At 49.4% G+C, this 23,085-nt stretch overlaps 1 protein-coding gene across 2 annotated transcripts in view; it reads right to left on the reverse strand.

Moving 5' to 3' along the window:
- SIL1 (SIL1 nucleotide exchange factor) overlaps positions 1 to 23,085 on the reverse strand; it is a 328,507-nt gene that overhangs the window by 23,184 nt on the left and 282,238 nt on the right. For both annotated transcript variants that reach the window (XM_059483627.1, XM_059483629.1), the window contains exons 5-7: positions 15,787 to 15,883; positions 13,379 to 13,570; positions 8,757 to 8,878 (exon numbers count right to left, since the gene is read on the reverse strand). In XM_059483627.1, the coding sequence (XP_059339610.1) occupies positions 8,757 to 8,878; positions 13,379 to 13,570; positions 15,787 to 15,883 (411 nt within the window). The remainder of the gene's footprint in view (positions 1 to 8,756; positions 8,879 to 13,378; positions 13,571 to 15,786; positions 15,884 to 23,085) is intronic.

Genomic DNA, 23,085 nt, shown 5'->3' on the forward strand with positions numbered 1-23,085 from the left:
ATAAAGCCAATTCCATTTTGGGCTCCATCTGTCTTTATTCCTTCAGGGACTAATAATGCCACACCGTGTGTTTTCACACACTAGCTGAACTGAAATTAAGACAGATTTCAATATGAAGTACCTGAGAAGAAAATGCATTTTTTTAAAAGAAATCTCAGAGTTGTTACTGTTCTCAGCTTGGAAAAAACACCTTGTTAAGTAAAACCAGTGGGGTATTAATTTGGAAAACAACTAAGGTGAGTTCCTGCTCATTGCAAGGTATGCAAACAAACAAAAATCATATTTAGGAGCTTTTATGACAAAGTATGTATGGAAATATAACACAACCTGCTTCCAGAAGGAGAGGAGGAACATGCAGAGGAGCTCACACAGGCTCCTATGTGCAGCCTCGAGCAGAGGGATGCTGGCAGCAGCATCCAGGCATGGCCCAGCACCCAGGAACCCTCTCCAACCCTCCCTGTTGCAGTGACAGAAATAGATAAAACCCAAGAACCCTTGTGGTTCATCGTGTATGGCAGGTTTGAGCTGCTAAAGGCTTCAGGAAACCTCATTTACATGTCAGCACACTGTTGGCACCTGGGTTTTGTGTTCCTTCCTCTGCAATCCCCCCACGGGGCCTTTCCAGCCAGCCAGGCCTGCACGTCCACTTCAATAAGGCAATTCCCATGTGGATCTGGGGGGTTTTACAAAACAACAGCCCTAATTATTGATCTCAGCAGATGCAGCTAAGGATTGATGATCTGTCCCTTGGAACTGCCACTGCAGGGCTGTGCCCATTGTCCCCTGGCTGTCAGTCTGGCAGCACCCTCCTCACCCACATGGAGGTGTTGTCCCACATGGTGACAGCTGAGGCTGGGATGCCCAAAGCCAACTTCAGGATGATTACACAAGGGAACAGTTATGGTGAGCCCCAGGAGGGAATAACTGAGGGAGTCATGACCGTGGGGAGCAGCAGTGACAGGACGTTTAGCATGACCCACATTTCTCCTGGGCTCCAGCTAACACCACCTCACTGCAGGAAGAGCCCTTGCTCTCTCTCATGCCCTGTGTTCAAGGCATTCAGGAAAAAAGGAGAGACAGTCTGGAAAGGATGTTTGCAAGAAATTATACGATGTGCTCTGTGTTGAATTCATAAGAGACATGTGAGACGTGAGAAGTGCAGAGCGCTGAGGGGCACGAGGATTCTGATGGAAGCCAAGATCCTTTGATGGCAGCCTTCTGGAACTGGCTGCAGTACCTTGGAAACTCATTAAATGCAGCAGAAAGGACAAGTGACGTACATCTATTGATGCTCTGAGCAGCAAATTAGTTTTCAAATCTATTCAGGGCTCCGGCAGTGGCACCGAGGGGCCGAGCCTCGGTGGGGAGCAGCTGTGAGAGCGTTCCTCCAGCCCATGTGGGGACACAGCTGCCCTCAGGGAGGGGCTGCCACGGGCCCAGCTCCCCTGGGACATCAGGTGGCCACAGACAGCTGCCCTGAGCATCAGGGCCCAGAGGGCTGCACGGCTGCCAGGGAGTCATCCCCTCCCAAAACATGCCAGGCTGCTCTGGGGGCCTCTGCTGGACATCTCCTTTCAAGCAGAAAAAAAGATTATCTAAAACAAAGGGGCATCAAAACCCAGCTCAGAAGACACAGAATGTCAGCACCTGAGGGAAGAGCAAGTAGTTAACAGTGATGAGGAGTTTCTTCAGAAAGAGATAATTTCCAGTAAGTTGTTGTTTTCTCTCATCATCCTGTGCAAACACCTGGAGAGCCTCAAAGCAGCTGAGGTTGGCAGCAGTCTGGTGGAAGGCCTGAGGAGCTGTCTGCATGGATGAATAATCACCTGTTTCAAGGAATCTTTAAGCATATGAATGGACAGATGAGAGAAAACTTATCAAAGCACTGTATTAAGAGAACAGGTAGGCTGGAAGATGCCAACCTGGAAAAGAGGTTGATCCCTCTTCAGACAGGACGGCCAAGGCCTGTTCTTGGATGCCATGGGAGCCTGCAGTTGCTGGTTTATGTTATTTTGCCTCCTGTGAAAGATCTGCTGCCCTCTCCTCAGCACAAGGAGAGGAGTGGGAGAGAAAATATGGCTAAATCCAGAAGAGAGGCCACAAGAGGCATGGGCAGCCCCCCAACATCCCTCTGACAGCCCAGTTCTGCCAGTTGGCAATGAAATCCAACAAAAGCCACCATCAGGATGGGCTAGGAGGGTGCAGGCAGCAGGACCAACAGAGGCAGAGATGGGATCTGCACCCTCCCATAGCAAAGAGCAAACGCAGGTGCCTCCTCTTGGTGAGTGCTCTACACCTACTGCTTGGAGAGGTTGCAGAGAACATGCCAAGGTCAGGAAAATAATGTAGGTGGTTAGGGAGGAAAATCTCTGAAGCCTGTGAAGGCATTAGCAGAGTGTACAGGCTGTAGTAAAAAGGATAAACAGAAAACATAGGATCAGAAAATCATTTAGGCTGGAAAAGACATCCAAGATCATCAAGGCCAACCATTAATCTCACACCACCGTGTTCACGGCTAAGCTGTGTCCCTAAGTGCCAAATCTGTGCAGCTTTTCAACCCCTCCAGGGCTGCTCCAGTACTTCACAACCCTTTCAGTGAAAAAAAATTTCCCTAATCTAAACCTCCCCTGGCAGAACCTGAGGCTGTTTTCTCATGTCCTACTGCTTGTTACTTGAGGGAAGAGACTGACCCCTGCCTGGCTCCACCCTCCTGCCAGGGAATTGTAGAGAACAAGAAGGATGAATGAATAGTGGCTGAAGAGACAGAGGAATACATGTTGTGTCCAGCTACAGAACCATGTCTGCACTGGGAAACAGCAAGTTTGGGCTGGTTTTTTGGCAGAAAGTGATTAGGTAACCAGCCTGAACATGTATTTTAAATGGAAACCACCACAATAACTCAAAGGCTTCAGCAGAGAGCATTTACTAAACACGATGAGACAGAAACAACATGTTTTATATAATGCATGAGCTGGCTGTGATGAGTCTTTCCCTCCCTGCTGAAGCTCTGCTGGAGCAGCTTCCTGGTGCTCCCCATGCCTGTCACAGCCCCAGGCAGCACTGGCTGCTCTGTGGGGCTGTGTTTGCAGGGCAGGACACCTCCCACAGCTCTCAGAGCACCAGCAGCTGTGGACTGAGGAGACCCTGCAGGCTCTGGGAGCACCCAGTGCTGTGTGAAGGACTCAGGAGGACAAGGCCACCTGCCTGACCCCGGGTAAGGGGGAGAAGCCAGTGGAGCCCAGTGCTGGGGGAGTGTGTGGGAGCTCACACATGGGGTGTGAGGCCAAACACACATTTCATCCCCACTGCTTGACCTCTGTGTCCTCTCACAGCACCAGCCCAAGGCAGAGAACTCACTGCAGAATTCCCCAGTTTTACATAAAGGACAATGTCCTCAGCCTAAGCCCAGTCCCTCAGCTGAGGCCAAGGTGTCCATCCCCTCTCCAGCAGCCACAGACACCTGGGAAAACACACCTGGCACAAGACAAGGGCCTGCCCCCACCCCCTGCCACTCCCAGCCATCAGCATTGCCCCAAATATTTCTCCCTAAAAACCCAGGAGCAAACCTTAGATTCTAGACTTTTCCCTCCTTGTCTTCCTGAGAGCACAAGGATGGCAGTTTACTCTCTAATTGTTAATTACACTTCCTTGTTAGATTTCAGAGGCTGAAAAATGTTTAGGGATTTATTCTTCTGAGTAATTAACCACAATGATGAAACACCCATTTATACTGCACTGCAGTTTTTGTTAAGGTTTTCATAATGGGAAAAGGTTAAATAGGTTGAGTTCATTATCATTATAGAAAAAAAATTGAGGTGACCCAATCAAATTAATTTGAAATTAAGTGCAGTGAGGCTGATAACTTCACACAAGTCAGGAGTTCGAATGAAAATAGAGGAGACAATCTACAAAGCAAGAAATTATAAGCAGTCAAAGAGTGGAGCTGGAATTACTGCAACTGGGAGATGGCAAACACATGGTGTGGGAAAACAGGGCCACTGAAAAAATCAGGGAAAGTGGATAAAGAGATGGGCAAATACTGCAGGATGTAAAAGGAAAAGCTGGAGGAGGAAGGGATGAAGATGGATTGGAAATAAATGGGTAGGGACAGTGCTTGTTAAGCTAACCAGATTTATTTCTCTGCACAGAAATTCTTATGTCCTTACAAGACAGCATTGAAGCAAGGTCTTTAATTTTACTTTTCCTGGGTTTATTGCTTGGGCCTCTGTGTTATTTAAGCGAGCACCAACCAGTTTCAGTGCACAGCTGGACCTAACTCAAACCCCTTAAATCTGGTGGAAGCTCTTTCCTCTTGTCAGAGGCATCCTGGAGGGGCTGCTGCTTCTCCAACAGAGCAGGGAAGTCTTGTGCTCTGGGAAAATGGGCACCACCAGGGGACTGCTGGACGGAGCAAGGAGACAGCATTGCCACATCCCTCTTCCCTCAGAAAAAACAATGGAAAAGCAGAACCAAAACCAGGTGGATCCCATGATGCTGAGTTCCTCAGCACAGCAGGAGGAATCAGAGCCCATCACTCTAGGAGCTTCTCTGAGGTTTCTCTTGAGAAGTAAACACATGTTTTGTGCCTCTCTTGGCTTTACCAGAGTGGGGCAAGCTCTGAACGAGCCTCACAGTTGGTGAAACAAATAATGGTAAATGGGGTATTCAGGATGCACATGATCATCCCTTAAGGGGTTTAATCTCTGGGAAACAGCTAAGACAATCCATGGAAAACTCTTGTGTGTGGCTACAGGATCATGCTTCAATTCTCACCAGTGATGAGTTTACTCCCAAGCCTTTACCAAGCCCTGTGACATTATTTTAGCATTCAGGGCCAAAAGGGAACAGTGAGAGCCCAGCAGTGGGCTTGAGAGAGAGCCCAGCTTGTGGGCAGAGGCTGTGCTGGGATTGTCCTGTGCCCTTCTAGGACACATGGCACATGTCAGCTTGGACCATCAGTGGGACATCCTTGTCCCTGGCTACCCCACGGGGTGGGCTTTGGAAGGTCTGGCCAAAATGCCACAAGTCTCTCACTGCAGCTGCACAAGTGGCTGCCCTCCCAGTTCCCCACTCTGGCCAGGCCAAAATCTCACCTTCTGAGCCTTCTGCCTTGTCCCCATGAAATACAAACTGCTTCCCTTTGCCTCGAAGGTCCTACAGCTTAATTTGTCTCCATCCTCTCTTCCAACTCATCCCTAAGTACACAGGGAGCGTTTGGGATAAAGCTTCAAGAAGTCATTCAACATAAATTATTATTCCCCTTCTAAACGGATTACAAAAATCCTTTTATTACAAAATACTAAAATGTTCAAATTATTGGTGTGGAAAAACGTTTCCTGTAGGTAAAATTTTCAAAAATTGAGGTTTTAATCACACACATAATCCTTTCTGGCTAACATTTCCACTCTTGTGAAACATGGAGATACAGATTGCACAGAGGCCTGGCTGTGCCACGAACAAAGGGAGATGCTGCCTGTAAATAGCTCAGAGGACATCAGAAGACACTTCTCTCATCAGCAATCTTTTTTAGCTTAATATAGCTCCTCTTTGCATAAAACATTGACATTTTTGTAATGTTTGGACCCAATGGTGCGAATGCTGATTGTCATGCGAAGATACTGGAGTGTACCTTCAAAATATGCAGGAACATTTTACAGACAGTAGTTTCACTTGCCTCCAAAATGCTGGATCTTAATATTTCATACTTATATATATTTAAATGTTAGTACCACAGGATAAATTCTAACATGCTTTTATGCTAATGCAATCACTGGAAATCCAGATAATGCTGTGTATTGGCATATACTGTTAGTGAATTATGGATACCTAAATGTACAACCCCACATGCCTAGCAATTATTTTTGTTAGTGCATTTAACTTTTATTTGCAATCAGAGCACTTGAGGATTGTTCAAATGAAGTTTACTTTTGCAAACTGCTGAATGGAAAAACATTTTGTTAAAGGCTTAAAAACAGTAAGAGTGTGATGAGGTTTTAGACTTGCAATAAGGGCACTGCTCAGAGAACTCCACCAGATGGAATGATGTTTGATTTGGTCACAGACTCAGCAATTAAAACCCAAATGCCTGAAGTGAAGGACATATAAGGGAAACATGAGATGAAACTGTGATTTCCTCCCTGTCAAGTGAAGATATCTGCCTCTCCTGTGGCAGAGGCTCCCAGAGGCAGATGGATGCCAGGAGGTCAGACCCTGGCAGCTGGACCTGGGATCCTGTGCCCCGAGGTCCCAGTCATGCTGTGCTATGGCTGCTTTTCAAGTCTGCTTTAAGCCAAATAAATAGGAGCGATAATATCAGGAAGGGGAAATCCTGAGCTGGCCCTGTTGTGCCTTCTCCTCCTGCTGCCTTTGCTGATCAAAGTCTTGGCCAGCCCCCTGGCCTGTTGGCTAAAGATGCTGATCCCCTGGAAAACCTTTTTGTTCCAATGGGCTTCCAGCACAGCCAGAGCTCTGAGCCAGGTCCTGGCAGGGCCATGTGCAGGCAGGACCTGGGGACTGCAGTTGTTTGTTCCATCCCTTACCTGCTTGACTACCTGAGCAGAGTTAAGGACAGTGCAAATCTGGAGAAGATCTGGGTATTTCTGAGAGCTGAAAAGTTCTGGATGTGTCCCAGGCATGTCTGGAATCACTCTGTGTCCAGTGGTTTCCTCCTGTGTTAAACACTTGTCTACAGACAAGGCCAAACTCCCTCTTCCAGACTGAGTGGTGCCAGGAGTTACTGACCTCCTGTGCCAGGCTCTGGAGCTGCTCTCATCATGCCCAGATTTCCCTCTGGGAATGTTTGCCTGGCTTGAAACCACTGGCCTGAGCCAGCCTGGCTGAAGAGACCTGGGAGGTGGCCACAGACCCATTTGGTGAGCAGCAGACCATTGCCTCTTCCCAGGCTCAGCATCCAGCAGAGGATCTGACACCAGCCCCAGGCACACAAGCACCGAGCAGATCGTGTCCCTGCAGCCCAGCGAGCTGTGACACCTCTGGGAATTTACTGGAAAGCCCTACCACCTCTCTAAGGCTCTCAGGAGCAACCATGAGGGAAGGAAATAAAAAACAAGCCCTCAGAAAAACACAAAATGCTGTGTGAAGTACCTGAAATGCCCCCAACAGTTTAACTAGAGCATGGAGTAAGCTGAGAAAATGTATGAACAAACGAATTAAACAAGTGAGCACACAGCAGACAAGTTGGCATGTAGGTGTCTACTGAGAAAGCTTAAGCACAGCAAGGGGAGAAAAAGCAAACTCAAACCAAGGCATAATATCCCTCACATTTTGGAGCAGAGCTCTCAGACAATGTATCATCCAAACCACTCCAAATTACCATCTGCCAGAATGTCCTTCAAAGAAAAAAGGTCCACAAGTTTACAAAGCAGCAGTTTAATGTTGCCATATCAGATGAGAGGCTCTCTCCAAAGAAGATTTTTGCACTTGAGTAAGAAACACTACACAAAAGTGTGACTCTCGTGGCCACTGCTACACTGTCAGGTACCATGAGACAATGAATTTTTGGAGTCCTGGCCATGTCATGGCAGGTACATCTGGAAAGAAGCTCTTTAGCAGCCCCTGTCATTTCACAAGTTACCTGCAAATGTTTCCAGACCCTCTGCATGATCTTCTCTGTATGCAGAAAGAGTCTAAATAAAGAACCTGAGCAAACCACTCTGGTATTGTTTCAGAGACAAAGATACACCAGAATATGAAGAGCAGGTTTTGTTTCTCATGTATCTTCCTGTCATCCCTAAATCAGGCTCTGTTTCAGACTAGAAGCTGGATCCTTCCCTGGTATAAACCTGGGTACCTGCTCCTGTCCACAAGGCCCATCACTCCACACACGCTGAGGGCCAACTGCATTGCATATGAGATTACCAAGTAAATGCAGGTCTGTGCACCATGTGTTAGACTAAGCCATAAATAATTTATGATGCTGGAGAAGGTGACTGTATTTTTAGGTGTAGAAATATGCAGATAAAACAGTCCTGACCTTCAATTTTCACTCTGAACTTCTGATCCTGAATTTGAGTCCATCCAATGCATTTCTAAAGCCTCTGCACCTCTGAATGAGCAACACATTCCTGCAAAGCCCCAAAACCCATAAATAAAAAAGGGGCACCAGGAAAACCCATGGAGCCCACAGGACACCTGCAGCCAGCACTACACAGGATGCCCCAGCATAAGGAAGAGCAGGCTCCTTCCCCTGAACCTCAAACATTCTGCAGGTCAGTCTCCTCTGCATTCTGGCTGCTGACCCTTATTCCTGACCCCACATCTAATCAACACGCCTTTGATGTCAGAGGCACGTGTCCGTGGGGCCCAAATCTCTCTCTGAAGACCATGGGAGCTGCTCAAATCAGCACCTTGCCATCCTGAGGCAGCCCAGAAGCAAGGATGAGGAAGGACAAAGGTGCTCACTGGGGTGCTTGTAACTGTACCCTCTGTTACATCTTCCCCCAGAGAGAGCTGTCAGTGGGACAGAAGGAGAATTATTCCTTCCTTGGACTTTGTAGAAGCAGGGAGCCCAGGGAAACCAAGAAACAATCATAGATTTGACACCACATTACTTCTGGATGTGTCCAATGAGCAAGATAAGGACACACCGAGGAGAAGGGGAAACGGATGTTGCAAGGGCGAGGAAGGGGACAAGACAGTTTTGTGGTGTGTCACAACATAGCTTTCAGTCTCTGCTATCAGAAATAAACCAAGAGAGGTGGAGAGAGGCACAGAGCCCAGCTGAGGGCAGGTCTCACCTGGACAGGGCAGCTCCCAGGACAAAGGCAGCGTGTTCCTTCAGCGAGGCCTCGCTGCTGTTCAGCCCCTCGATCACCAGCCGGAGCCCACCCATGGACAGGAAATCCTTGGCATTGTCCACCTGGGAGAGAGCAGCTTCCATCAGCACAAAGCCCCAGCCCCTGGAGAACACCTCCCTTCACACCCACAGCATCCCTTCCCTCCTGCTCTGACCAGCAGGCAGTTTTACAATGAATTAAAAATTCTGAGGGAATGGCTGTGGCTGAGCTCAGCACAGCCCTGCCCATGAGCAGCGATGTCCCAGCTGCCCAGGCACAGTGTCCTCGTGGGAGGACATTGTCACACTCAGAAGGCATCACTGGAAACTCAAATATTTTGATTATAGCTATCAAAACTGCTCTTGACACGTATTTTGGCAATTCGATATATCTGCTGATGTCAAAAAACTCCAACTCTTTGCTCTCCCCTGAGCAGGCCTTTACTAGGGATCCAGGGAATTGCATGTTTTGCAAATGAAGTTAATTCATTGATGCTGTAATTGTAGCACCAGGAGTCAGGGATGTTTAGGAGCCTGTCAGCACCAACAGGGTGCAAAGGGAGCATGGGAGCGAGGAGCATGGGCAGTTCTGGGAGTTCTCCATGAGTTCCATTAACAACTTCCCATGGACAAGGAAGGAAAAAGCCAGTCCCAGCTTGGAGGGGTCATCCAGGAGCTTCCCCAGGGAGCAGCCCCACAATGACTTTTCTAAGCAAACAATAATGGATTAACTGCCAGTAGGGAAAAGTTTGCACATTAGTGGGAATTCATCAGCCTCTGGCTCTAAGTGGATCAGGGGCTAGCCAGGCACAGTCCCAGCGGGCATCTGCTCTTGGAGAGGAGATCAGAAAAGGCTCTGAGTGCTCACAGACAAAATTTAGAGAAACAGCACAAACTACTTCAAGTACAAAATTCAGTCCAAAGTCAAATCGATGCATTTTGGTATTCAATGATTTTTTTTTTCAGTTTAAAAGAGGATCTGATGAATGCTCAGAACTGCCTGCACAGAAAAATCAGTTTCTGCCTGCACAGAAAAATCAGGTTTAGAAATTCGACATATCTCTCTGAAAGACAGGGACACAACAGCAATCGTTGGCTGATGGAAACAGAATATAAAAATGAGTTATCAGCAGGGCAAGCCGACCCCCTGATGAGGTGGAACAGGACCACAAGCCATGCAGGGCATGTGGGACCCTCTTCTAGTCAATGACTTCATGCTCAGTGTTATATTTATCTCAACCATGTATCTTCATCAAAATTGGCCCTAAGTCAGATATTTCAGGTACCCAGGAGAAGAAGAAGCTTTGTGTCCTACGGGTCTGTCGTTACCAACCAAAGCAGGACCTGGGGAGCTCCAGCTCATCTCTGCTCCCCAGTGGGACAATACCCACCTGTCCCTCTGCAAAGCTGCTCTCTGCAGGTCTGCTGGGGCTGATTCAGGATTTGCAGCAGCTTTTGTATCCTTTCAGATGCTGTTCTTTTAACTGTCCCTATAAACCAGGCCTGCCAGAGCTCTCACTTTTCTGCAGACCCATCTTTATCTACAAAGAAATCTATGCAGCAACCCAATTTCAGCTGCCAGTGGGTCCTTTTATTACTCAGCCTCTGTAAAAACTGGTTTAGTGCTGGAATCAGACATTGACTTCTGCATGAGAGGGAATGTATGGACAGGCAGGAATTTGCATCCAGCAGCTGGTGTGGTAAAACCATCCCCTGCTGTAACCTCAGCAGCACCGGAGTCCTTTGTGCTGCCCCAGCGTCAGTGAGACACCACAACAGCAGAATGTAAATTGTGCTGTTGTGCTGTAAAGCTTATTCTGAAGATGTGTTTATCTTTTTTAACCAGAGTCTGTTGTGAGAGCTCCAGTTCTAAAACTAACAAAATCCCCAAACTTAACAACTTGAAGGTATTAACCTCTCTGGGGAGTAGTGGATGCTGCAAGGCAGCAGCTCCTACCTCACTTCAGTCCACTGAAATCGGCACAGAAGAAAAACCAAAGATCAAAAGAGCTCTTGAGTAAAGTACACAGGCAAAGCAGGCAAGGGGAGGGATGGGAGAAGAGCAAATATGACAGCAGTTATTCAGGGAGCAGGTTTGAATTGGAGGAGAAAGAAAATAGGGAGGGAAGGTGAGAGAGAAAATGTTAGAAAACAAGAGCGAGGGAAAGCAGCATGTCAACTGCACACGATGGAGAGGAAATTAGCAGAGAGAGATGGTGTAGCATGTCAGAGCAGAGGAGAGGGGAAGATAAGCAGAGTAAATAATTGAGAGAAAGAGCCTGCAATGCCTGAGAACCGGTCTTGGCTCCACACACTGCTGTGCAAGCACCGTGAATGCTGTTTATGAGTTACGCTCTGCCCTCTTCACATTTGCATTTGGGTTTTATGCATTACAGATAACCCAGCAAGCCAAACCCTCCTACTCCTTCTCCAAGACAGGCTCCCAAACATGCCAAGCTGAATCGTGGCTGAGGAGAAGCAAACCAGAGCTGGCAACCAAAAGCTGAGCAAAGGCAGAGCCTTTGGGCTGACTCTCCAAAGGCAGGAGAGAGCATCTCCCCGGGCTGGGCACCAGCCTTGGCTCCCAATGGCATGCTCCAAGGCACGAGCTGCCCCGCACCCACTGCTCCAGGGTGACTATGGCACAGAGCAGGGAGCAGCCTTTGCTTGCACGCCCCCCAGGGCATGGCATTTTCCACTCCACAGGGCATCCTGTGTCCCGGAGACAGCAGCAGGATGGCTGGGAGCTGAACAGTTCTGAAAAGCCACAGCACGGCATGGTACTGCTCTGATGGAGGCCGGGGAAGGTGGGACCTGCAAAGTGGCCCTACATCTGTCCTGGGCCACCCACACCTGCAAGGATCCCCTGCTCCCACAGCAGGGCTGTGACTCGCTGCAGAGGAGTCCTGGCAGTTCAGCCCTTCCAGGGTTATGCGGCACCAGCGTCCTTTGGCTGCTGTTCAGTAATTACATTAAGCCACTGATGCTAAAGTCAGTCCCAAACAGAGATAATGCTCTGGACGCATTCAACTGACTGGAAGAAGAAAGAGGAGGAAAAGCCATGCTGGCTTAGAGACAAGTCATATTTCTTATCAGCTTCCTGCCTGACGAGAAGGTGCTGCCCAGCCATCTGCCCCGACAGCGCGGGCACAGAGCAGCGCTGTGATCGGCGCACAAAGGAGCCCCTGTGCTCCTGCCAGCCTCCTGCCATTCCCCCTCTCTGACCCCTTTGATGCTGCATGTGCTTCCCTTTGATGCTCCAGTCCCTGCTCCTCTGCCATTCTGAAATTGTTTGCCCCATCCTGTGCTGCAGGGATTTTCTGCTGGAATAGTCCAGATCACTATGCTGGAATTCAAGGCATGCCAGGGCATTTGGGGATTGCTTTTTAGCACAATGGCCTGATGCTCTGGCACCCTTAATCAGGCAAGATTAGCCCTGAGTACAAATATGAAGCTCTTTGGGTGCCCATTGTTCACAGTTATTCTCTGAGTCACACAGATGCCGTCAGTGACACAAAAGCAGGGAGAACAAACAGCAAGGAAGCCTCTGCATGCCCACAATGACAATTCAGAGTGGAAATTCAAGACAAAGAGCCCTGGAAATAACACTTGTATCAGCTGGCACATGGACTCTCTCTCTCACAGCAGCAACACTTCAGCTACCTGCCTCCAAATACCACATTTGGTTCAACAAGTGCTGTTCCAGTGAAAGGGCTTGCACTGGCACCTCCCAAGAGTTGTCCTATTCACCCTCTGAAATGACAAAGTGTTGCTGGAAACTCTCCCAGTGCACTCCAGACTCTCCCCAGTCACTGGGGAGGGACAAGCCAAGTCCCTTCCCACACGGCAGAGCAGAGGCTGGATGCCCAGACACCCTCCCAAGGGTGGCACCAAGGCAGGCACCAAGCCCAGGGTAGCAGAGCTCTGTGCCTGCAGCTGCATCCAAGGGGAGGTAGGAATGTGTGAGCTGAAAGCAGAGCAAGAGAGATCAGAGAGAGGGGGGAAAAGTGTGAGCACAAACCCGAGGAAGCGAGATGCCAGGAAATATGTTCACCCTCACACAGAGCTAATTAGCACAGCGAGGCTCTGCTTGCCACTGCTTACTCACACCAAGACAAAATAGGGGGTTTTGGGTGGCTGTCACCTTTCCTGGTACAAAGACGTTCTCTGTGAACTGATATAAGGGCACCTGCCATCAACCACGGCAGCTTTCCATGGAAGCAAAAAGAAAATAATTATTTTCTGAGCAACCACCACTCTACTTACCCAAAAATGGCAGCTAAAACCCCATTTTGTAACACTAAGGAGATAAAAGAGGAAAAAGAGAGGATAAGAAAACCAGCCTGAGAACAGTCAACAAATCAGGCAACCACCAGGATACTGCTGGCTCCTGGCACAAGCGATGATTAATTCCAACCTGGATATAAAATAAGCCTGCACTAGTCCTCTGCTGTCTGTTATTGTCCCAGGATTATGGTAATTAAGCAATTTGTATTACCTGATACTGATAAGAAAAATAAAGCCCCGTTTATGACACCGTATCCCCTGGATTTTACACGGTAGTTACTGAGGCATTCTTGTTACCTGGTGAACATAATATTCGAGATCATAAAGCGCCGCGACTTTCTCATCCAGCGTGGAGGCAGAGCTGTTGAATTTGCTGATTAATTTAACCATAATTTCATAATCTGTTTCTATCTTCATGTTCAGCTTTTCAAACTCCTCCTTCAGCTGCTCTATGGGCCGGAACTTCTTCCTCACCTCTTCCTCTCGGGCCTTGGAAACAAAAGGAGGAAAAACCAGATGTGAGATAACAAGATAGGAGATGAAGAGAGACAAGACAGACACAGAAAGGAATGCCAGCCCCAAAATTCACAAAGGGAACCTGGCTGTCTGTGCCAATGGATTTATTGCTCTACATCAGAGGTGCAGGGGCAGGGTCCTTCTGAGAAGCCCAGGAACCCAGTTAGCTGTGATATACCCACATTATGAGTGAACAGTAGGGCTTTGTGCACCACTTCTACTTCTCTACAGTATTTGTGCACTATTTCTACATCCCATTTCCATCCAATTCAACATCAAGCCCACAGGCAGCAGTACTGCGGTTCTCTGCTTGCCTGCAAGTGAATCTTCTCAAAACCTGGCTGCAAAAAGCCCTGAGGCACCTCCCTGATCTTACAGCTGAACCTCTCTGGAACTGGACATGAGGCTGGAGAGCTCCAGAGGTCCCATCCAGCCCAAAGTGTCCAGTGACTCCAAGGAGTTCTCAGACACAGACAAAGATGCTTTTGCCTTTCCAAGCGTTGAGCAAATTCCTGGAAGGGTCTATCTCCTAGGGAGAGGTGTGAGGACAGAAGCTGTCAGAAAGGGAGGCAGAAGGAGCAGTGATAAGCTGGGGGCAGCTGACGTGCTGTGCCATGGGGCTTGGCCAGCACACAGCCTGTCCTGAGCTCATCTCCCTCACAGTAACAGCACCCCAAGGGCTGCCCTGAACAGAGAGCTGACACAAAACATGTGGTGAGGAGGAAAGGCTCTCTCAGAGATCTCAGAGAGCCCCAGAGGTGCAGGAACATCAGCACTGGTGGCACTGGGGACAGAGCCTGCTGCTGCAGGGGACAGAAGCAGCAGAGAGGCCATGCTGGAGCTGGGCTGCCCCAAGGACAGGAGAAAGGCAGAAAGCCCCTTTTGGAAGGCATTTGTCACAAATGCCAAGATGTGTTTGTATGCGGAGTGAGCCTCAGCTGGAGGGTTTGCACTGTCCTCCTCCCCATGAGGGATCAGAGAGGGCTGGAGGAAAACCAAGTGAGCAATGGAGGTGAAAGCTGTGTCAATGGAATGATAAATTACCAGAGGTACCACACCCAACCCATCCCTCCCCGAGCTGCCTCTGCCGGAGCACAGAGAGGCTCGGTGTAACTCCATTTCCTCTGACACTGAGCCTTCAGGGATGGATTTGCTCTCTGCAGGAGTGACTGCAAATGGAATACTTTAGGTCCATTAGATGTAGCTGCTTTTAGCCCAGTTGGTGGGACAAAAGCTATTCTAACAGGGGGTTTTAAAATATGGCTTATTTTCACCTAATAGAGTATCACTAATTTTTGCATTTCAATGATCCTCATTTCCAGCAGCCCTTTTCAGCAGCCCTGCAATCAATCAGCAATGCTGCTATGGAAATAATCTCCAGCAAATGAAATCATGCCATGCTGCCACATAACGGAAGAAAAAGCCCTTCTGTGACACCAGAACTTTAGAGCCTTGACTCCTCTTTCAGTTTTTGTTTGAGTGAGCCAAGACCAAGGCAGCAGGAGGAGCGAGGGTTAAAGAAATACTGCTGAGGGGGAGAAGGGAAAGAGGCTCTGATGTACCTGATGAGTCACACATCTTCCCACCTATTTACTTCGGGTTGTGGGTTGTTTTGTAACTAAATGGACAACTTGGAGCTTGTGTAAGGAAACGTCAGCCCCTGCTTCACCATGGCCACTTGGGTTTTGCTATCCAGAGCACAAGGTTGGAAACCCAAAGCAAGGAGAGTAAAGGGAAATACCCTCTGTAAATACCGTCAGCTGCAATCCAGTTCCCTTTGGGGTCTGCAGACATTTTTGTGAATTGAGCTGCAGTGAAACAGATAAATTACATTGTTCAGAGCAGCTGTGGCTGCCCCTGGATCCCTGGAAATGTCGAAGGCCAGCTTGAATGGGGCTTGGAGCAACCTAAGATAGTGGAAGGTGTCCCTGCCCATGGCAGGGGTAGGACTGGATCAGCTTTAAGGTCCTATCCAACCCAAACCACTCACAGAATCTTCGAGTCGTACAGAAAAGTCAGGGAACAATATCACTAACAGGTTAATAAAGGTATTTCAGGTCCATATTCACCACAAATTAGTTTGCACAGTGTTTTCCAAGCAATCATTTTAACCATTGTGTTTCAGCAGAGTGTAACAGGGTGTTTTCAGATCCCTGCAATGTGCATTGCTTTAGAAATGGGAAACTCACCTTCCTTTCTGCCTTCTCACTTTCCTTCATTTTAGCCAAGGCCTTTTTAAGCTCCTCAGATGTGAATGAATTTGCATCGAGATCAACCTTGCCCAGCCTTGCAGAAGAAACAAAACAAACAAGAACATGTAATGAGTGAAAAATGGCGTCAATTCTATTTTCACTGTGACATTCTACCAATGGCTAAGGACAGGAGGAAAGGAATAAAAAAACCTACCATACTCAAGAAAAGATTAGTCTGAGTGCTGAATTCTGTGTCAGGCTCACAGACACCTCCCCGTGACAATATAGGGCTCTGCTGACACAAATTCTCAGATCCCACCACAATAAAAACAACTGATGAATTGATACCTCAGAATTTCGTGTTGCAATTAAGGAACCACCCCAGTGCCACTATATAACTACAGAGGGCCTACAAGCTTCAACTTGCAGATTTCAGCTAAGGAACATTGTACAGAGAGTCACAGGAGACCTCAGCACCTTTCCAGTGAGGGAAGGGACTACAGAGAAGTGGGAGAGGACTCTTGGTCAGGAACTTTAGTGACGGGACAAGGAGGAATGGGATCAAACTGCAAGAGGTGGAAGAGATTTGATGATGGGAAAAAGTTCTTTACTCTCAGGGGGCTTATCCCTGACACAGGGACCTGTGCAGAGAGGCTGTGGATGCCCCATCCCCAGCAACATCCAAGGCCTGGTGGGACAGGGGCCGCAGCAACCTGCTCTGCTGGGAGCTTGCTCAGCTTGGAACCAGATCATCTTAAGGATCCCTTCCAAGCCAAACCATTCAAGGATTTGATCATTCTGCCATCCCCATCTCCCACGGCAGTGGGGCCCTGAAACGTCAGTGACATCACAGCTCCCAGAGGGTTCCAGGTGGAACATCCAGGACCTGGAAACGAGCACAGCAGACACTGCAACGGCTGCCAAGGGTCAGTTGCTGCTCACTCTGCGCTCTGACCCTCAGCGCTGAGCTGCTGCTGCTACCCGGGCTTTTCCTGCCGCCTGCTCTGGAGCGCGAATCCAACCACAGTGAGCTCTGCTGTGGCAATGGAGGTACAGTGCCATGCCAGGCAGGGGGCACCCAGCTTGGGCAGGCTGCAGCCATGTGGGAATGGATGGTGTGGGACAGGAAGCCCACTGGGAGATTGTGCTGCCCCTTTCAGACTGACAGAGACACTGTGGAGGAGATGGATGTGGACCAGGGGCTGGATGAGAATGAAATGATGGAGGTGGACTTCCCCTCTACTTCCATGTCCTCCCCTGTTGAGGACATGGAAGTAGAGGAGGAGGAGAACATCGAGGAGATGGAGGTGGATGAGGAGGATGATACCGAAGACATGGAAGTTGATGACAAGGATGATGAGGAGCCCATGGTCCTTGGATGAAGATGGTGCCCCACAGGTAAGACAGGCAGATGCTTCCCACGCCCTGCCCACACACACACTGGGTCCCCTGATGCCAGGCTGGGGCTGGGCTGGATGGCCCCGCTCAGGGACACGGTGCCCGCAGGGGACCTGGATTGTGCTGCCACAAGCACCAGCCCCGGCCTGCCCTGCGCTTGCCTGGGGCCACGCCAGCCCTGCCGGCCCCGGCCCAGCCCCTGGGTGCCAGCTGCCAGCCCTGCTGGGCCCAGTGCTGGCAGCTGAGTACAGCTCTGCTCCTTCCTTTCTTACAGGATTCATGCACATGATGGCAAAGATATCACACCTTTGTAAATACGTTCGAAGTTCAAAAGTTCCTTGTAAATATGTTAACTACGTGGGAAGTTTTTTGTAAATACGTTTTGAAGATTGTTAGCCCATTGGATCCCATGTACATATGTTCTGTATATTGTTGTTGTTATAACAATTGTTATAATGACACATATTCTGTAAATCCTAGATTTGGCTATCTTCGGCAAATAAATACCGTTTCTTTTTAAAACCTGACTTCTCTTGGCCATTCCTTTGGGCACAGGCAGCCTTTGCACACTTGTGGGTTCCACTTGTTCCACGTTCCCGGGGCTGGAGGTCCCTGGGGGTGCTGGCACGGCCACCCCAGGGCTGGGGGTCCCTGTGCACAGGGGCTCCCACTGACACCACTCCTGGCACTGGGCACTGCTGCTCTTCCTGGCCTGGGGCACAGCGCTGTCCCCAAGGGCTCAGCTCTCTCACCAGCTCTCACACAGGGGGCTCTCACAGCACTGGCCCTGGCACCCATGCCACCAAAGCAGCCAGCAAACCTTCAGCCACCCTTCCTGCTGCAGCCACAGGCACTCCTGGGCCCAGAGCTGCCAGCAGGCCACAGACATGCAAAATCCACCTGCACGCTCTCAAGGCTACCACAGCCTTGGCAACTGGGCCACCTGCGTCTGAGCTGCTGCAGGGGCTGATCTTGCAGCCTTGCAGCCTCCAAAGGCCCTGGGCTCTGCTTCCCAGCCTGCTCTGCACTGCCCTGAGCCCGCATTGTTCCAGAGACAAAAGCCAGGCCAGGGCATTCTCACCCTGCCCGCATTCCTGCTGCTGCCAGCGGCCACTGGGCCCTGGGACCCACTCGGGCGACAGCTGCAGGGACAGGGCAGCCTGTGCTGGGCAGGGGGGCACGGGGCTTTGCGCCCTGGGGCTGCTGCTGCTGCTGCTGCTGCTGCTGGGGGCCATGAGCCCAACAGGGCCCCGAGCTCAGCCCCTGCCCGGCCAGCTGCCCCCAAAGCCCCACACTCCCCGAGCATCCCCATCACAGATGCCAGGGGGAAATACCACGGGATTAAGGAAAGAAATTCCCTATTGTGACTAAACCAAGGGGTCCAAGGGCAAAGTCAGCACCAGCTGATGTTTACAGCACCTTCACAATGGTGGCTGCAGGGCAGGTGAGAACTCCAGGGCCTCTGGCAGTCCCTGCTCTGCATGTGAGCCTGTGCGGCTGCTCCCAGTGGGACACAGCACCAGGGTCCGGCCAGCCCTCAGCCCCTCACAGCTGGTCCCAACCAGCCGGCTCAGAAAGCAGTTTCAGACCACTGCCTGCATATATTTCAAAGGATTAAATGTCATTCCAAAAACCCAAAATACCGATTTAGTTTTGGTGTCGTGGCATGAGAAGCCATGAAGGTTCCTCTCAATGTAAACTCAGGGCACTTCCAGTACCATGCCATGGGGAAAACAAATGACAGGCCTCTGCTTTCAGCACTGCTGAGCTCCTTACCCAGCAAGGAAGTCTGAGGTAAATGCAGGAACTGAGTGCAGCAGGGGACCTGGCCTCTAATAAAAGGCATAAATCCCTCAGGCCACTCAAACCAATGCCTTGCATGTCTGTACATTTTTTTGTCCTTCTCTCATCCTTCATGTCACTTTCCCCAAAACCTACCATTGCACAAATGGTCGAGGCATGCACCCTTAGGGCAACCATACACCGTGATGCCAGCCTACATAAGGCTACCAGTCAGGGTTTAGAAGAGGTGCTAGTAGCCTCCCAAGTTTTTCAACAACAAACATGAAAAAGGACCGTGCATTATATGTGGAGAGATGGGGCATTTTCAATAGATTTGTACAAATAAAGGCTATCACCAGGGACCTTCTAACTCTCACAGCCACTGCCCTCACTGACCCCCTTGTCCACATGCTTTCCAACACCAGCAAAACTGGTGGCCTGTGGGAAACCCCACACAGACACAGAAAGGCCCCGCGCAATGACACCAAATGCGAGGCCATTCCGCCCCACTCTCCCCAACATCGTGGAGAACCAGCACAGCGACCTTCTCAGATCCAGCGGGACAGCTCGATCACTGCAGAAAACTCGACAGAAGACAGCTCTGCCCTGGAACCTAAAGGCAGCTGGTAGGAGCCTTTTCAATTCCAATCCACGATATTTATGTTCACCATATTCCCACAGGCAAATACAGGCCTGAGGAACATCCCAGAGACATTTTGATTTAAACCAACACTGGGGAAGGGATGGAGACACTCACTCTACTACCTGAGGTACTCGCCTTGACATCTTTGCAGGAGACAACTGTCCAGGCTCCATGCTTATTCCCTCCCCTTTTCATTCCAAAAGGAACAGTTACAGCCAGAGCCATCCTCCTACGGGACATGATCCCCACACCAACAGATCCAATGGTGTTGTGGGCACAGACAACAGGCAGAAACAGGCCCATTCTAAAGTGTGCTTTGTTATGTAGGGGGAGAAATAGATGTCTTTTGGGTCTATTAGATACAGGAGCTGACATCATCATAATTTCCTGCTCTGATTGGCTAAAAGAATGGCCCCTGGTTCCAGCTGCTGGGGTAATTATTCGCTACCAGGGGAGCCGCTACCAGCTTCTGGAGTCAAGGTACCATCTGCATGGAAGGTCCTGAGGGCACAGTTGCTACAGTAAGATCATTCGTCTCCTGGGCACCAATAACACTTTGGGGAAGGGACCTCTTGTCCCAATGGAGGAGAAGGCTAGAGATCTGTCATGGTTTGATTCTGGCACAATGCCAGTGCCCCCATGAAAATACTCTCTCCCTTGTTTCTGCTGTTAGATGTGACCAGTAATAAGTAAAGGAGGGTCCCACTTGGAAATAAAGAAAACTTTATTAACTAAACTACAACTATAAGTAAAAAGAAACACACAGGGAAAATGAAGACCTGCCAAAAACTTTTCCTCCTCCCCCACCAAATCTCCAGTACATCTATCCCCAAATCACCAACTCTTGGTCCAGCACCCCCTTGAGATAATCAATACTCAGTTCATCAAGAGGAGTGGAGTCCTTCTTGTGCCATAGGCTTCCCCAGCAAACACTACTGAAACCTCGTGTGTTCCCATGCCACTCGTGGCACCGCCCAGAGAACATCTGCCATTGTGACCTCTTCCTTCCATCTCCAGTGCTCTCACCACTGCACATGGACCAGAGCTGCTTCTAGGGTCATCTTTTAAGGATGCTTTGTCCCGTTCCAAAAAGAGCACAGTCTCGCTTTTGGGACACCTGTCTCCCCCAAATTTCACCTCCTGGGGCCGAGGGGTACCAACACTGAACCCTCTTGGCTCTTAGCCATTGTCTCCCCCTGGATGCAGTCTCTGTGTCACAGGAAACATGGTTCTGTCCATGGCTATAACAAGAAGAGTCCAGCTAAGGCCACTTCATCATCTCTTCCCACCTAAGATTCTTCTCTCCCAATGTCTTTCACCCTCCCAGACCTTCATCACACTTGCCCATTTCCTCCTTAATCTTCCACTCTATCCCTCTTCTAGGGAAGGTTAATGTTCTGTAAAGTTTTTATTGTACAAAAAGGGGTTAAAAACTCAGGCTCTGCCCGCCCGGAGACTCCCACAAGCGGCCGGACACCTTCTCGCTGCACCCCCCCTTTGTCCGCATGCCAGGCTGTTCTGCCAGGACATGATATTAAATTTCAAGGAAGTCCAGGCTCTCTCTCTCTCTGTCTCCTGGGGGGGTCTGCCCGATGCCTCCTGGTGCTTCTCTCTCTTTAAGCCCTCCACACTCGGGGACGGGCTTACCTCTCCCAGCCGCATGGCTTTTACCCTCCCCCGGCCCAGCCAGCAGCTGGGACAGGGGAGAGTTCCAAACTCTTGCCCACCAGAAACCCAAAAGAGCTTCCCCCGGGGCGTGCTCTGGTTTTGAACCCCTGTGTTCTCAGAAGCGTGACAATGTCCCCAGTGGCCAAACCAGCTGCCAATATTAAAATCTGAAAACCTATTGGTGTGACGACAGCGTCCCAGAAAACTTACTTCCTCTCAAACCACGGAAAGATCCTATTCTCACCTCAGGATTTCTAGATGGTGCAACTGAGCAGCGCGCCACACTTTGGTCAACCAGGAAGATCAATGACCCCATATGGGTGGATCAGTGGCCCCTCCCAGGAAGAAAGGTGAAGGCCCTGCAGTCCCACGTGCAGGAGCAGCTGCCTGTGGGCCACATTGTACCATCTACTAGCCCCTGCAATGCGCCTGTCTTTGTCATAAAAAATCCTGGCAAAGAAAAGAGCAGGCTCCTGCAGGACCTCAGGAAAATCAATGAGGTCATCGAGGACATGGGTGCCCTCCAGTCCAGCCTGTCCTCAGCCTCCGTGTTACCTCAAGTTTGGCAGATGGTTGTTACAGATCTAAATGACTGCTTTTTTGACTTCTCTTTGTACCCCAATGAAAGCCCCTTGTTTGCCTTTTCCGTCCCCAAATCGACAGCACCGTTACAGAGGTACCAGTGGACTGTATTGCCTATAAGAATGAAGCAGAGCCCAACTATTTGACAATGGCTTGGAGCCCAAATTCCCTCACCCTTGCGGAAAAAACATACTAACGTTATTATTTTTATTACATGGGTGATACATTAGTTTGTGCAGAAGCTCTGATCATTTTGGACTTTGCAGTACAGGATGTCATCACTGTGGTACTGGAGAAAGGTTTTGAGATTGCAGCAGATAAAGTCCAAAAGACAGCCCCCTGCAAGTTCCTCGGCCTAAAAAGCACAGAGACAACCATCACACCCCAAACACTGCACATCAAGGACAACCCAAAGACTCTGTCAGAACTCCACCAGCTCTGTGGAAGCATCAGTTGGGTATGCTCACTGCTGGGAATCACCACAGAAGATCTCGTGCCACTGATCCTGCTCCTTAAAGGCAGAGAAGGACTCGGTTCCCGCAATCACTGACACCGGAGGCAGAAGCAGCTGTACAAAAGGTCTCCTGGGTGATTCAAACTAAACAGGCACACAGATACCACCCTAATTTTCCTTTCTCCCTGGCAATCCTTGGGGTAAGTCCAAAATTCCATACATTATTGTTTCAGTGGGACTCAACTATCTCAGGTGCCCTGATAATAATTGATTGCGTTTTCAGAGCACACCAAACTACTGAAATGATAACAACCCAACAGAAAGTTATTGCACAACTAAACAGGAAAGCTAGAAAGTGTCTGTACTCCCTATCAGGAACAGACCTTGTGAATGTATACTTACTTCTCACTCAAGATAACCTCAATTGCCTACTTCAAACATCTGAACCACTGCAATATGCCTTAGAGAGTTTTTGAACAGCCTGGGATCAGTCACCTATTCTACCATCAAAACATTCCTGCGCTGCTTAGGATGTTCAATATTACCTGAGACCCGTCAAGATCCCTTGTTGCCACCTGCCCAAATTGTCAGGAACATGGCCTTGCTTCTCTTAGAGCTGCAGTCAATCCAAGAGGACTAGAGAGTCTTCAGATCTGGCAATCCGACATCACAAACTAAGCCCCTTTTGGCAGACTAAAATACATCCACGTCTCAATCAAAACCTTTTCCACCGGGATTTTTGCCTCTGCCCATGCTGGTGAAAAATCAA

This window comes from Ammospiza nelsoni, chromosome 16 (assembly GCF_027579445.1).
Source record: "Ammospiza nelsoni isolate bAmmNel1 chromosome 16, bAmmNel1.pri, whole genome shotgun sequence".
NCBI lineage: Eukaryota > Metazoa > Chordata > Aves > Passeriformes > Passerellidae > Ammospiza > Ammospiza nelsoni.